At 39.0% G+C, this 15,498-nt stretch overlaps 1 protein-coding gene across 1 annotated transcript in view; it reads left to right on the plus strand.

Moving 5' to 3' along the window:
- The window catches only part of NALF2 (NALCN channel auxiliary factor 2), a 519,176-nt gene extending 512,458 nt beyond the window's left edge, over positions 1-6,718 (plus strand). Inside the window, exon 3 of the mRNA XM_063937089.1 lies at positions 534-6,718. Coding sequence (XP_063793159.1) covers positions 534-919 — 386 coding nt within the window. The 3' untranslated portion in view covers positions 920-6,718. The remainder of the gene's footprint in view (positions 1-533) is intronic.
- Positions 6,719-15,498: the final 8,780 nt, after the last annotated feature.

The raw sequence follows: 15,498 nt of genomic DNA on the forward strand, positions 1-15,498 counted from the left end.
TAGAAGATTCCCACTAGCCATCTCATCAACTGTATTCATTTCTGTGTGAGCTTCTAAATTAACGTAGTTCTTTGTGCCATAAATTGCTGTTTTTATTGCATTTTCGATTATACTCATGTTGAACTACAGTATTTGTTATATCTTTCTAGACTTTCCAAATAACACTACATGAAAGGACAACATATTGATCTCCCTGACCAACTAACAGAGGCCATATTATCTAAAAAGTTAATCACTAAAATGTAGCTAGTTTGGGGTAAACAAAGGGTGAGATTTAGGCCGATTGTGATGATATAACAATATATATAGCGCATTGCGATGATATAACAATATATATAGCGTATAGCGATGATATAATAATAAACAGCCTGCGCATACTAATCTCTCTAATCCTAAATATATGCAATTCTCAATATACTTAATAGATACTATAAAGAGCCTGACTGCACACAGATTGTTGTCATATAAGAAGTATAAGGGTTTTACTGTTCCTGAAATAAGTATTTTACTGTTCTTTTCTATATTTCCAACAGATTTGCTAGAAAACCATATGTCTAACACAGATGCGGTTTGCTGTGATGTCCGATGGCATTCCTGCAACACTATGGGTAACGGCGCCCACAACACATCAACCAAATCTTTGAACTCCCAATCCATGTACTACCAACACCGCAGTCGCCACCACCAGCACCCTCACCATCGGCACCATCACTTACATCCTTATCATCATCATCATCATCATCACAAACCATCTCTGCTGCCGGTCTCAGCGGGATCCCGCCTCGGAAACACCAGACTAAAGCTGTGCGTGCTGGTGCTTATGCTGCTCCACACCATGGCTTCCTTCTCGGCTGTACAAATTGGGGTGAGCTTGGAAGCCATGCCTGGTATGGATGAGACATCGGCACGTGAAGAGTGAACATGCGGAAGTGCTTTCTGAAAACTCAGAAGATTGGAATAAGTTCTTCTAAAGGGTGTGCGCCCTTTTCTATGACCCAGAGGCACTGGGAGATCACCCTCAGCAGCAGTTAACCATGACACAGCATGGTAAAAACACAATGAGTCCTGTGGGTTAGTGGGCCAGTGAGACACAACTTTGAGAAGGGTTCTGTGTCAGTGGCCTTGAAAAGATGCTTGTGTTAAGCAGAGGCAACGTGAGGCAGAGTAAGATTGGGGTGGTCCAGTATCATTATGAAGAGTGAAAATGTGGAATGAAGGCCTGGCTAATTAAAACATGGCACTCCATGGTTAGCGAAAGTAACAGTTGGTTGAGCCCGCTGGTAACTACCGGTGAGCTTTATTTGTGGTAGATGCTAAGTGCTTTAGTGCTGCCCTGAATGTATTCTTGGTCATGTTGATTTGAAAGTTGGCCCAATTATCAAGCAGCGTATGGCCAAGTGGCAGCCGTATATTTCTAACATGAACAAAAGAAATAAAAACTATATTTTAACATCATCATGCCAGGGTAAGAAAGGCGATCTCATAAATAACAATATCCTGTGTAGACATCATAATAATGTGTCACAGGGAAACTACAGTAATCACTGGTTAAAAATGATCAGGCATCATGAGCCACAAAATAATAACAGAATGTGCAAAAAATTTAAGTGAATCACTTGAGATATCACATGTGTATAGAAACAGTCTTTATGTTTTGGACAACAAGGGATTAAGTGTATGAAACTGAGGAGGGGCATATAGCATCATGCTCTGTGTGCCAGATGGAATTTGGATGTCAGATGTCTGCAACAATGTTACTAATACACTTATCTACAGAACCCATAAAGACAGTCGTGTTGTATGCCAGCCCTAGGTGACCTGTGACAACATGCCAGATTTATTTTCATTCACACACTGTCATCTGTGTGTGCAATTCAAGCCTTCTGTATAATTCATATTGAAAGAAGCGGATTAAGCTTATACCACAAAATCCTAGCACTCTTAAAACCTTGGCCGGTGACATTGGGTGTAAACATTGGTATCAAATAGTTAACAGATAGATATGAAGTGAACTGAGATCAAGACACTGGTATGGTTAGGAGAGGGGGAGCTAATTAAATCTAGGCAAGCTTTAGTAGACAGACAAGTTAATTTACCACTATTAAATGGAAGAAGCAGGTAGATGCCTGCCTAGAGATGTCAAACAGCCCCTAGTCAGACTGAGATAATATTTCAATGTTCACATATACAAGCAGACATATAATAATCAAAACCAAATCATAGTGTTACTGAGATTAAATAGCACCATCTATAGGTATGACTACACATTAACTGTCCTCCTGGCACATAACAGGGACACAAAGTATAGGGCAAGGCTTGGCTTCCACCTCCAGCAATGACATGACCAACACAAATCCTTTGCTGGTGGTAGAAAATGCACTGGAACTACCCGCACATCAGGCAATGCTCTCTTTCTGGCACTTTCATTCCCTTATTTTGCCCGCTCAATTGATTCTCAGGTTTTCATGTGTGTATAACAGGCCCAGTTTAGAAATGTACACAAATGCCATCGCAGCTGCTTTTCAGTATGCAAATATAGCAGCCACCAAGATCTGTATTGAGGCATCTGAGATCTGCCACTTGTGCAGATCAGTCGATATCCAGCCAACTGACTAATCTATGGTTGTGCAGCTTGGCTGTAGGAAATAAGACATCTGAGCCATTTTAACTGCATATAGGATCGCAGTCATAAGATGCGACACGCCTGCTAAACTGTCCCAGCACCTCCCTGTTACTGCCCACAAATGCTCCCTGTCTGTCACTACTCACTGTAGCCATCATAGTAAGACCATCACAGCACATACAGAGCGGGTCTTAGACACATGTACAGTAGTAAAAAATCTAAGTAGAATCTGATTGGTTGCTATGGGCAACATCTACACTTCTACTATAAACCCCACTTTAGTAAATATACTTCCACTACTGTCCTTTTTTAGTACTGCCACCCTGTACTCCATCTAAGTTGCACCTTTAGCAGGGTATGGGTCGTTGGGTCGACTCATGTTAGGTCAACAGTCATTAGGTCGACCATGGAAGGTCGACATGCATTAGGTCGATAGGGGCAATATGGTGACATGGTCATTAGGTCGACATGTACTAGGTCAACAAGTCAAAAGGTCGACATGGGTTTTTGGACTTTTTTTGTGTTGTTTTATTCGTAAAGTGACGGGGAACCCCAATTAGTGCACCGTGTCCCCTTGCATGGCTCACTTCGCTCGCCATGCTTTGGGCAAGGTGCCTCGCTCTACTACCACTGTTCTCGGCACAAGTTACCGTTCCCAATTGTAGTCCACGTGGATCGTCAAGTATGAAAAAGTCCAAAAAAAATGTAAATTTTTTTTAAAAAAACTCATGTCGATCTAGTACATATCGACCTAATGACCATGTCGACCTAATGCATGTCGACCTTCAGTGGCTGACCTAATGACTGTCGACCTAAGCTGTGTTGACCAAACGACCGTATCCCTTTAGTGAGTCCAAGGGTAAATTTACTAAAGGTCGATTGTGATTGATTTCAGATCAATTACATTTTAATATTTAATACAAAAAATGTTTTAAGTAATTCTGTGTTTTAATCCTGCAAGCCCAGCATTGATTAAGATCGATTTTACATGATCTGAAATTTATCGAAATCGATTAAAATGGACCTTTAGTAAATATACCCCCTACTATTACCCATACTACATACTATTACTAGAGTCCTTGGCTCGCTTAATTTGTGACTTCAAAATTGTCAGTGAAGCTAATGACACAAAAGTAATAGGATTTTAGATGATGTCAGAAAGGATTCTTTATTTCATTTTTATAGTGTATGTCACAGATTTAATTACATTGGAACACAATACAGACTCTTCTAAGTAGTCCTCAGCTGCCAAATAGAAATTAAACTATTCTTGGATTGCCTTGGCATCTAAAAGCTGTTTAGCAATTACACATCTGTGGTCTTTTCTGGTGGAATTCTACGCAATTGAAATTGAACATGCTTCCATATAGGAATTCTGTATAACTTTTTTAAAGCCCCACAGAGTTCATATACAGTATACTAGATGGCAACATGATTAATCTGATCATGTTTCACAGAGTAATCTAAGTGATAATGTATAACAGAAAATGAATTGATGTAAGAAATATTTAGCATTTGTTGATGTGTTATTTATACACCAAGGCTAGACTTGCTGTGATACATTCGTCAGCATTATCTGGTTAATCTAAAAAGTAAAAATGGTCATATATAAAATGAAGATTTATATGAAGGTTCCCTGAAGAAGGAAAAAAAACATACCTCATCCAAATTAGCTGCTTTTCATAATTCAGGAAGACTAAAAGTACCAATCGGTATATGACATATTATATTGTTGAACAGGGTTGCAGATCATCCCTTTAATTTAACTGATTAAAATCAAGTGAAATGGTGACTTGTAGACAGCCAGCCAAAGAATCTGTAATTCATATGTGGGATGTTCTGGCAACCCTACTGTTGAACCTGTTTTTATTCAGTAGGTAGACCGCTTCCTAAAGCTGGGTACACACTGGAACGATGTTGAGCCGATTTGCCATTTCATAATGACAAATCGCCTCCATTGCTCAGTGTGTATGGGTGATTGTGCGATATCACTGGCGACCTTGTTTATGCTTATGAAGGATGGAACAAGATCGTACTGTCCTTCATAAAACTTGTACTACTGTGTACACATAATCTGGACTCAAAGACATTCATTCCGATGTTGGAACAAATTCCCGTTGCTCCAGTGTGCACCCAGCTTTAGTATTTTTGGATGTTGGCATACCAACAATCAGGATGCCGGTGGTCAGAGAACCGGCATCACAATCCCGAATATAAGTATCAGGAGGAGGGTTTGGGTTACCCTGTGGGAGAGTAGGGTTAGGCACTAGGGGGAGGGTTATGGCTAGGCTGTGGGAAAAGAGGGATAGGGTTAGGCTGTGGGTAGGGAGGGTTGGAAGGAGGGTACTGGGTAGGGTTAGCCTACTTACCAAAATGTGTTGGGATTCTGTCGGGATGCCGCTGTCATATTCTGACCATCGGCATCCTGTCAGGATCCCATACCCAACCCAGTATTTCATGTGTCATAAGTAAATTAGATGTAGTTGTATTTACAAAAGCCCAGGCCTTCCTCCAATCTACTATAGCCCCCAGCCAGTGATAGCTATTGCCAGGTAGGCCTACCATCCAATCCTCTTATGCTATCATGGGGATTGTTATAGGATCAAATGTTTTATATTTTTTAAGTAATGCATTTGTAAAAATATATTTAGATAACCAAACATTTTAGTATATATTTTACATTTGTCTGATATGTTTTATTCTTTTATTTATTTCTTATAGAAAGTGGAACTGGAAGTCCAAGCTTCCAGCCCATGATATGTGTGTGTGGTTACGCATATACAGAAGCTCCTGGCTGGACAGGCAGTAAGAATACACCTACCAGTGCCAGCTAGTATTGTCGGCAAGCAGGGTATCACTCAGCTACCCCTGATGATATTTCATAAATAAACTGAGTGAAATAAATATGTTGTATTGCAGCTTATCCCATAATAAATAGTACTGTAATAAAAAGAGCAGATCTCCCAGTAATACATCTGCCTCTATATGGATCCAAATTTTCCAACATAAAGGAACTATAATAAAAATGTTATCATACTTCAACAGAATACAGGAAAGCAGCTCTCCAGTCCCAGCAAAAAGCTGTTCAGAAACTTCTAACTAAATACAGTGGATAATGTCTTCCTCATGGGACTCGGATCATGATATGCATTTTTCCATATCTCAAAAGATGTTCAAATATAAACACTTTTTTCACTAAATGCATTTCTATTGAAACCAGTCCAGTATCCCATCAAAGAGGCCGACCACTGTTTTATTTTATTTAAGGCCTTTCCTTTATTAGGCAGCCTAAAGAAAAAGTATACATACTTTGGAGTCAAATAGGTTCTGTACTTTGTTTTTCCAAACATCCTAATTCTCTACGATGTAGTCTTAAACTTGCCCATTTCTAAACAAACATCCTAATTCTCTACAATGTAGTCTTAAGTGTGCCCATTTCTAAATTAATATTTATTATTTAATACCAGTTATTTATGTAGCGTACATATATTCCACTGTGCTTTACAGAGAATACTTGGCCAATCACGTTGGTCCCTGCCCCTATGGAATTTACAATCTATGTTCCATACCAAAAGGACATACACCCTATAGTTAATTTCACTTACACCAGGGTTAATTTTTTGTTGGAATCATTTTAACTACCTGTATATATTTGGAGTGTGGGAGGTACCCAGAGTACCTGAAGGAAACCCACGCAAGCACAGGGAGAATATACAAACTCCACAATGTTAGGGACATGGTGGGAATCGAACCAAAGACCTCAACGCTGTGAGGCAGTAATGCTAACCATTGCGTTATACCATTATCTTAATAATATAAATGATTGCACAACATAAATAGAGCATGCTACCATTAAAGAGACTTTAAACATCTACATGGGAAGAATTATGAGAGATTGATTTGATAAATGGTAGACCAGGATGCCAATAAATAAATAAATAAATAAAAATGCATATAGAAATGCACATATGTCAGTAATACAGCATTCCAGATAATAGCATGCTCTCCTTTTTGTTTTTTTTCCTATTGACTATGGTGTCACAGGAGGGACAAGTGGACACTTAGGGGCAGATGTATTATCCTGGAGAAGGCATAAGGAAGTGATAAACCAGTGATATGTGCAAGGTGATAAAGGCACCAGCCAATCAGCTCCATTATGTAAATTAACAGTTAGGATCTGATTGGCTGGTGCCTTTATCACCTTGCACATATCACTGGTTTATCACTTCCTTATGCCCTCTTCAGGTTAATACATCTGCCCCTCTATACTTGTTCTTGATATCACAACTGTATGGTGCAAATATACTGTAAAGGCAGTTTGAAAGGCTAAGAGCCACATGTTTGTCCTCTATACAATGTCATGTTGCCCACTTCTGAGATAGTTTACATCAGGGTCAGGCAACCTGTGGCATTCTTGCTGTTCTGGACTATATCTTCCAGCATGCCTTGCCACAGTTTTGCTATTAAGGCATGCTAAAACTGTGGCAGGGCATGTTGGGATGTTTAGTTTCATGGTAGCGAAAGTGTCACAGGTTGCCTACCCCTGGTTTATATCATGACCATAAGTGTGACAATTCTAAATACCTAAAGTAAAAAATGGACAAGTACTAGAGCTACAGCTGCAGCATAAAATATTATACCAAGAAACCAAACTTAAGGTCCCCATAAATCAGCAATCAACTGGGGTAATTTGGAGTTTTGTAGATGATTGTGTAAATAAATCTGTAATGTCAGGGGTTCACAGATCGCAGATTCCAACCAAAAGTGATTGGGTTTGTTAAATCAGGTTGTCCAACATGTTGGATTTCACAGATCAATTGGTGCTGTGCATTGCTAATATATGGCCAACAATCAGCATATTTGCAGATCGTTTCTAGTAAGCTGATGACTCTTTCAAGATTGACAGATCTGTTTTTGCTGAAAATTATCTACAAATCACTGAAAAATATCTGTAATGTATAGGCGCAGATTGGTGGATTGGGGAATCTTTACATCTGTGAAAAAATGTCAGAAACTGCAAATTATTTTTTGTTATTGCTGATGTATGGGGGCCTTTACACTACATGGATAATGCTCACATTTCCATTACTCTCAATAGCTCACCAGTTACAGCATGCTATATGTATTTGCCAGAGAAAATGCATCATTTGTACTGTCTAGTATCTGTGCAGCACTATACAGAACATAAAGAAGAATGTTTGTTTTTCAGACTATCGCTTCAAGTTTACAAAAATCATCTGTTGTGGAGGAAGTGACTTCCTATAAACATTCCGGGTATCATGTCCTTTCCATCTGTTCATTATTAATTGGCTTAGGCTTAATACTCTTTGGCTGGACAGCAGAAACCTGTTAGAAAAAGTGTTAGTAGTATATGTGCTCAGCTGTGCATGTGTACATGTAATAATATCTATAATGCTAAAAGTCCAGCAGACCTTACACCTGATTTTATTGGAAACGAGTACTCACCCGAGAGAGTATGCAGTCAAATAGTAAAGGAGAATATTAGAAACAATATAGAATTCCTGAAGGCTCGGTCTTTAAAACAACTGAGCATCAGATCTCTCCAGTGTCTCATTTGTCTTTCCCGGTGCACATTTTCTTGCTCTTGACATTTGTAACCATTAAATTATCCCAGATATCTTTGTTGCTGCTCTAGAGGACTCCCTGAGTGAGATTAAAAAGCCTCTGACTTACAGCTGCCTTCAAATGACCCGAACATCTGGGAAATAAACTAATCCAGTATGTCACTCTGCCTAATAGGGATAAGATGGAGAGTGTCTGCTAATCATAACAATACAAGATTTCTCAGTTCCATGCAGGAGGAAATAACTTAGTTACTATTGTGTTTCATCTGACATTGTGTTTTGCTGAATGTTAACTCTTACACAACCATGAAATGCCCAAAAAATAAAATAAAATTATACCACATTTATAAATACAAAAATACTCATTACCTATATACTTTAGAGGCAGATATTATATACTTTAGAGGCAGACATTACAGTATGTTATTTAAGGGGAGATTTAGTGAATATTCTAAAAGAAAAACCAGTCAGATTGTAGCTGTCATTTTATAGAATGCACTACATAAATAATAACTAAAATCTGATTGATGGCTATGAGCAAAACCTACAGTAATGTTGCTCTCTTTTGAAGCTTTGATAAATTCCCCCCTTGGAGAAAATAAGTATGCTGTCTACGATCTCTGTAGGAACTAATGTCACCACTCTGTTGAATTCATAGGCTGAATATTTGTCCAGGCTGCACATATAATTGTCTGTGTGTAGGCAATGGGCACCGGTATTGTATAATCAAGGAGCATAGAATATATACTTTGAAGATCAGTACGTAATACCGGCGGCAGGAATCCAGGCCGTCAGTATACCGACTTCGGGATCCCAGCCGGCAGCCACCAGTATACCGACAGCGGGATCCCAGCCACCAGTATACCAGCAGCGGGATCCCAGCCACCAGTACGCCGGCAGCAGGATCCCAGCCACCAGTACGCCGGCAGCAGGATCCCAGCCACCAGTACGCCGGCAGCGAGATCCCAGCCACCAGTATGCCGACAGCAGGATCCCAGCCACCAGTATGCCGGCAGCAGGATCCCAGCCACCAGTACGCCGGCAGCGGGATCCCAGCCACCAGTATGCCAGCAGCTGGATCCCAGCCACCAGTATACCGACAGCAGGATCCCAGCCACCAGTACACCGGCAGCAGGATCCCAGCCACCAGTACGCCGGCAGCGGGATCCCAGCCACCAGTATGCCGACAGCAGGATCCCAGCCACCAGTATGCCGACAGCGGGATCCCAGACACCAGTATGCCGGCAGTGGGATCCCAGGCACTAGTATGCCGGCAGCGTGATGAACACTAGAAAACCCCTTTGTTTGCTCGCTGCGCACACCACAGGTAATATTCTCCCCCTATGGGTGTTATGGACACCTACAGAGGGAGAAAAGCCTTTGGCGCCGGTATACCGATGGCAATATTTTACCGCTAGTCGGGATTCCAGCGTCGGCATTGCGACCTCCGGGATCCCGACTAGCGGTATTGTAACCAATTTCCATACTTTGATGATAGTTGCCTTTTAAATACTTTGTATGTGCGCTGGACATAGACAGCAATAGCGACACCATCAACTGAAGCAAAATAATTAAAGTTTTATATATTGAGTATTTTTGTTAATCACATTACGTTAAATCATCAAATGATGAAAAGCCTTTATTTGATGAAAGTTCATTAAATTAACGGAGAAATAAACCTAAATAACCTAAAAAAAGATTTTTGCTTCATGATAAAGGGATTCTAGTAAGATTCCTAAATATTTGAGTAAAAGATTCAGGAACTTGTCTGAACAGAGATACAATTTTGATTGTGGAATGATAGATTTTTCCTATCTTTAAGTCTGTTGCAGGACATAGGTAGCATGCTTCCATCATCTGAAATTGCTAGCCCAAAAATAACTAACAAATATAAACTGATTAGTATCCTGTGTGTGAATCATTGATCAATTTTCATCTGTTTTTTTTCCTTTAACTATTAAGTAAATTAGGCAAGTTGCTTACTATCTAGGTTTTAGTAATCCCATTTTTTCCTTATGTAATCATACTGTATATATCTCATGCTCTTCTGCTTAGCTCTGCTCAATCTACTCTATAAAGAATATGTATGTGCATGTGTGTAACTACTAGAGATAAACACCAAGAACACATAATAGAAAATTTGCATCTTGGTACTTGTGCCCCTTGGCACATTAAAGTATGCAAACCTTGTGCCATCCTTCAGAGGAACTTCAAAGTCACAACCTGTTCTCACACCAACAATAACCCATAGTGTGATTACTGCATACAATGCATGTGCTACCTACTCTGTATGTTGTTCCTCATTCTGTTTGTTCACCAGATTTTCTTTGGTACAAGCCATATGCCCTCTGAACCATGGAGTGTGCCCTAGATTATACCAGATGCTAGTCTCTAACTCTTGTTAACCACACCACTCTTAAAAAAGACATTTCAATAAGTTACAATACAAAGGATACTATTGACAAACTAAGTGACATGTCGCTGGTTTAAAGCTGGATACACAATATAAGATTATGGGGGCAAGTCAATTGTTTTTTTAATGCCGGATTTCCTGTCTAAAGTGATGGGAGATCGGAGGGCGATATTCAATTGTTCCTTTTTTACCATGCACATAACTCCCGAAAAGACCGGAATTTAGCCGCATAAAGCAGCTAAACCCGGTTGAACTAATGGATGCAAAAAGTGCAGTTTGGGTGCCCATGGGTCACCTTTCCCACATTTCAGCTTACCACCCCCGGGGGTGCAAGCTGAAATGCAGGCACCGGCAGCTGGTCGTGCCCGACAGGAGCAATAATTGAATAGGTTCAACGGACACACTGACGGCAATAACAATTGAATCTCACCCTATCTGTCCAATCTTTCTGGTTGGAACGAAAATCTGGTAATGTATAGGAGCAAATGACAAATGACCATTTGCTCCAAAACACTGTTAACAGACAAAAATGGATGTTCAGACAAAGTGGTTAAATCCGTTTGATATAACTGATTTACCCTAACAACCATTTTTTCTAATTTTCTGGCTTTTGGGAGCAAATGGTCAATTGTCATTTGCTCCCATACATTAGCGGATTTTTACTCCAACCAGAAAGATTGGACAAATAATCTTATAGTGTGTATCCAGCTTAAGACAAACATGCTTCAAATATATATATATATAGATAGCTATTTTGATTACAATTAAAGCTGGAATCTCCCCTGTTAAAATCTTGCACCTTTGCAGAAATACATGTGATATTGTTTGTCGGCCTACAGGCGCTGATGTAACTCTGAATCAATTTAATGTTTAATAGTCCTGGCCCTTCTTTTATCTATAGTTTGCACTGTGTTCCTATCATGAGTAAATAATCACATCCCAATACTACAGTATATTAGCAATTGCACATACTGCCCAACGTTTGGATAAACAATGAGGAACACGATATTAAAACAAACTTTTTCCTTCATTAATAGATACAAGACAGTACTTAAGCAAGACTTTGGAAACAATCATAAAACACAAATACATAAGATAGTATTTTGCTGGGTATACAATTGTATGTCCTGTTTTACTACTAGTTTAAAAAAAAACATTTAGCTGTGGACTGGAATAACTATGGTAAATTATTTTATTTATTTATTTACTTATTTATTTTGAAATACATTTTTACTACAACTGGAATATCAGTGGGAAAAGGGGGAACATCATTGTGTGCAGACAAAAACCATATAAAATATTGCAAATAAATGAAATTAAGAGATGAACATGTAGCTCACAGTTGTATTATTCAAGCAACTATGGGGGTCATTCCGAGTTGTTCGCTCGCAAGCTGCTTTTAGCAGCTTTGCACACGCTAAGCCGCCGCCTACTGGGAGTGAATCTTAGCTTATCAAAATTGCGAACGAAAGATTAGCAAAATTGCGAATAGACACTTCTTAGCAGTTTCTGGGTAGCTCCAGACTTACTCGGCATCTGTGATCAGTTCAGTCAGTTTCGTTCCTGGTTTGACGTCACAAACACACCCAGCGTTCGCCCAGACACTCCTCCGTTTCTCCAGCCACTCCCGCGTTTTTCCCAGAAACGGTAGCGTTTTTTTGCACACACCCATAAAACGGCCAGTTTCCGCCCAGAAACACCCACTTCCTGTCAATCACATTACGATCACCAGAACGAAGAAATAACCTTGTAATGCCGTGAGTAAAATACCTAACTGCATAGCAAATTTACTTGGCGCAGTCGCACTGCGGACATTGCGCATGCGCATTAGCGACTAATCGCTCCGTTGCGAGAAAAAAATAACGAGCGAACAACTCGGAATGACCCCCTATAAGTAGTAAGTCAGCAAAAATACCTAACAGGCATTCTGCTACTGTTTAGCTACATCTTACAAAGTAATTGCTTTTCAGTTCCAACATTTCAGTGCGCCTGTACTTAAAACCTGGATACCTGTTACGACGACGACGACGACACACTATTCATTTCATTTACAAAACTAAATGTTACATTCATTTATGATTTGTTGCCATGACTTTTAGTCATCTGGACACACAATTAGCCCTGTCATGAGAGCATAGTCCCCCTACACACAACAAAAGTCACCTATTGACTGCTCAGTTTGTTTGGACCATAGTCTTCTTTAGAAACATTCCCAAACAGAGCCAGAGGTCATGACCACATCTGAATCAAGCTGACACATACGTGCATAACCTCCAGGTGACTCCGAGATCACACTCACTTCTATTGTGATTTCAGAAATAAGGTTTTAATTAGACTTTCATTCGTTCTAATTTTTTTGTTAATTGTGGTGTTCCTTGCAGACAAAATGTATTGAGCAATTAACAAACTGGGGCCCTGTGTAAGGAGGTTTACAAAGGCTGAATGTTTCAGCCTGTTGAACATCGAATAATTAGAGGCCTGGCCCTTAAAACAAACACATCCATTAAATGCAGAATAACTTACACAAGGTTTGAAACCATGTGATGCTATTCCATGAAATGATCCTAATGATCTAGTTACACATAGCCTTGGTTTAAACAAATATTGTTCAAGCAAATAGTGCCAGGCAAGGTATGTGTCTGTATCGCGGCATACAGTTGTTTGTGTAATTCATTTTATTTTTTATTACACCCACATTTTTTCTTGTCAAATAGTTTTAGAAGTCAAACAATAAGAAACTGCAATGGCTGTTCTGTTTCAGGGCAACGGGGGCCGTGGTTTTACATAAAGTAATATAAAAGGTGTTTTAAAAAAAAAATATATATATATATAATAATAACTGTATATATATATAAAAGAGTATATAAAATTATCCTTATCTTAGAGAGAGGTAGGTACAGGTAATTTTATATACTCTTTTATTTGGTGCTTTTAGTTCAGTTGTGTTTTAAATTGTCCCATATTTTTTATGTATCTCTTTTATGTTTGAAATTTTATGTGAATAAATAGCCTTTTAACATTTATAAACCTACTGCCAGTTTTTACCTTTACTGACACCGAGGTCGCTACTAACCCTCAACCCCTCCTATTCCTATATATATATATATATATATATATAAACAACTCTGTCCCATACAGCGGCACTCGGAGACTGGTTCAAAAGTGCAGAAAAGTGCTTTTAATGGATCATAACAACGGTTTGCGGTCCATTATGATCCATTAAAAGCACTTTTCTGCACTTTTGAACCAGTCTCCGAGTGCCGCTGTATGGGACAGAGTTGTTTGTAGTAATGAATTTCCAGAAGGCACCGGAGCACATTATTATGAGTTGGGTGAGTGCCGATCCGTGACTACCAGCTATATATATATATATATATATATATATATATACATACAGGTTGAGTATCCAATATGCAAAATGCTTGGGACCAGAAGTATTTTGGATATGGGATTTTTCTGTATTTTGGAATAATTGCATACCATAATGAGGTATCATCGTGATGGGACCCAAGTCTAAGCACAGAATGCATTTATGTTTCATATACACCTTATACACACAGCCTGAAGGTAGCTTTAGCCAATACTTTTAATAACTTTGTACATTAAACAAAGTGTGTGTACATGCACACAATTCATTTATGTTTCATATACACCTTATACACACAGCCTGAAGGCAATTTAATACAATATTTTTAATAACTTTGTGTATTAAACAAAGTTTGTGTACATTGAGCCATCAGAAAACAAAGGTTTCACTATCTCACTCAAAAAATTCTGTATTTCGGAATATTCCGTATTTCGGAATATTTGGATATGGGATACTCAACCTGTATGTATGTATATATATATATATATATATATACATACAGCGGGTTGGTGCGGCACTCCTAGCGGCTGTCACAAATAGGCAAAAGGGTCCTCCGTGTGGACAACGTTTCAAAGCAATTTAATATAGCTTTTTCGTCAGGTCATAACTATGACCTGACGAAAAAGCTATATTAAATTGCTTTGAAACGTTGTCCACACGGAGGACCCTTTTGCCTATTTGTGACAGCCGCTAGGAGTGCCGCACCAACCCGCTGTATGTATTCATTCCATGTGAGGGCACCCAGTGCTTTTGTAATTTTAATGGGAGAGCCGGACCTACCTGCTTTATATATATATATATATATATATATATGTATATCAGTGACGTGCGGTGGGGTGAGGCAGAGCCTTTCCTGTCATACTAACGTTTTTGCTAGAGTTTTTACTGTATAAAGGATATGAAAAATACAAAGAATATGTTAGAAATATCTTCCTTGTATTATTCTAAACATTTTTATAGCCAAAACTGTGGAGTAAAAAGTCTATGGCAGGTGAGGCAGTGCTAATCTTTTCCACACATCTCTGATCAAAACTCACAAAATTTTCAGGAGTTTATACTGCTGCACATGTGTAGTATAATGCCCCCATGTACCCTTTGGCTCATATATTGTGTGTAAATCTGGCTCTGGTGCAAGCCAGTGCCTCCTGAGCAATTTAGCTCACCGCACGTCCCATATATATATATATATATATATATATATATATATATACACATACACACATATATATCTACACACACGCACATAAGTATGCTAAAAATATCAAAACAATGAAAACATTAGTCTTTTGCATAGTTGTACGTCACTTAATATAGTAAGCCAGCACCATTTTATTTCCACCCTTTATTATTTATTAAATAAAAGGCAGGCAGATTTCCATACTATACAACAATAAATAGACACCAGACTGTGTCCTGGGCGCTTATAAGATAAGTGATATAAGAAAAATAATATATACAATACGTTCCTCTTAAAGATGGATGACCTCAGAATTAATTCACTCCTTATGGA

The sequence above is a fragment of the Pseudophryne corroboree genome, chromosome 8, assembly GCF_028390025.1.
Source record: "Pseudophryne corroboree isolate aPseCor3 chromosome 8, aPseCor3.hap2, whole genome shotgun sequence".
Lineage (NCBI taxonomy): Eukaryota > Metazoa > Chordata > Amphibia > Anura > Myobatrachidae > Pseudophryne > Pseudophryne corroboree.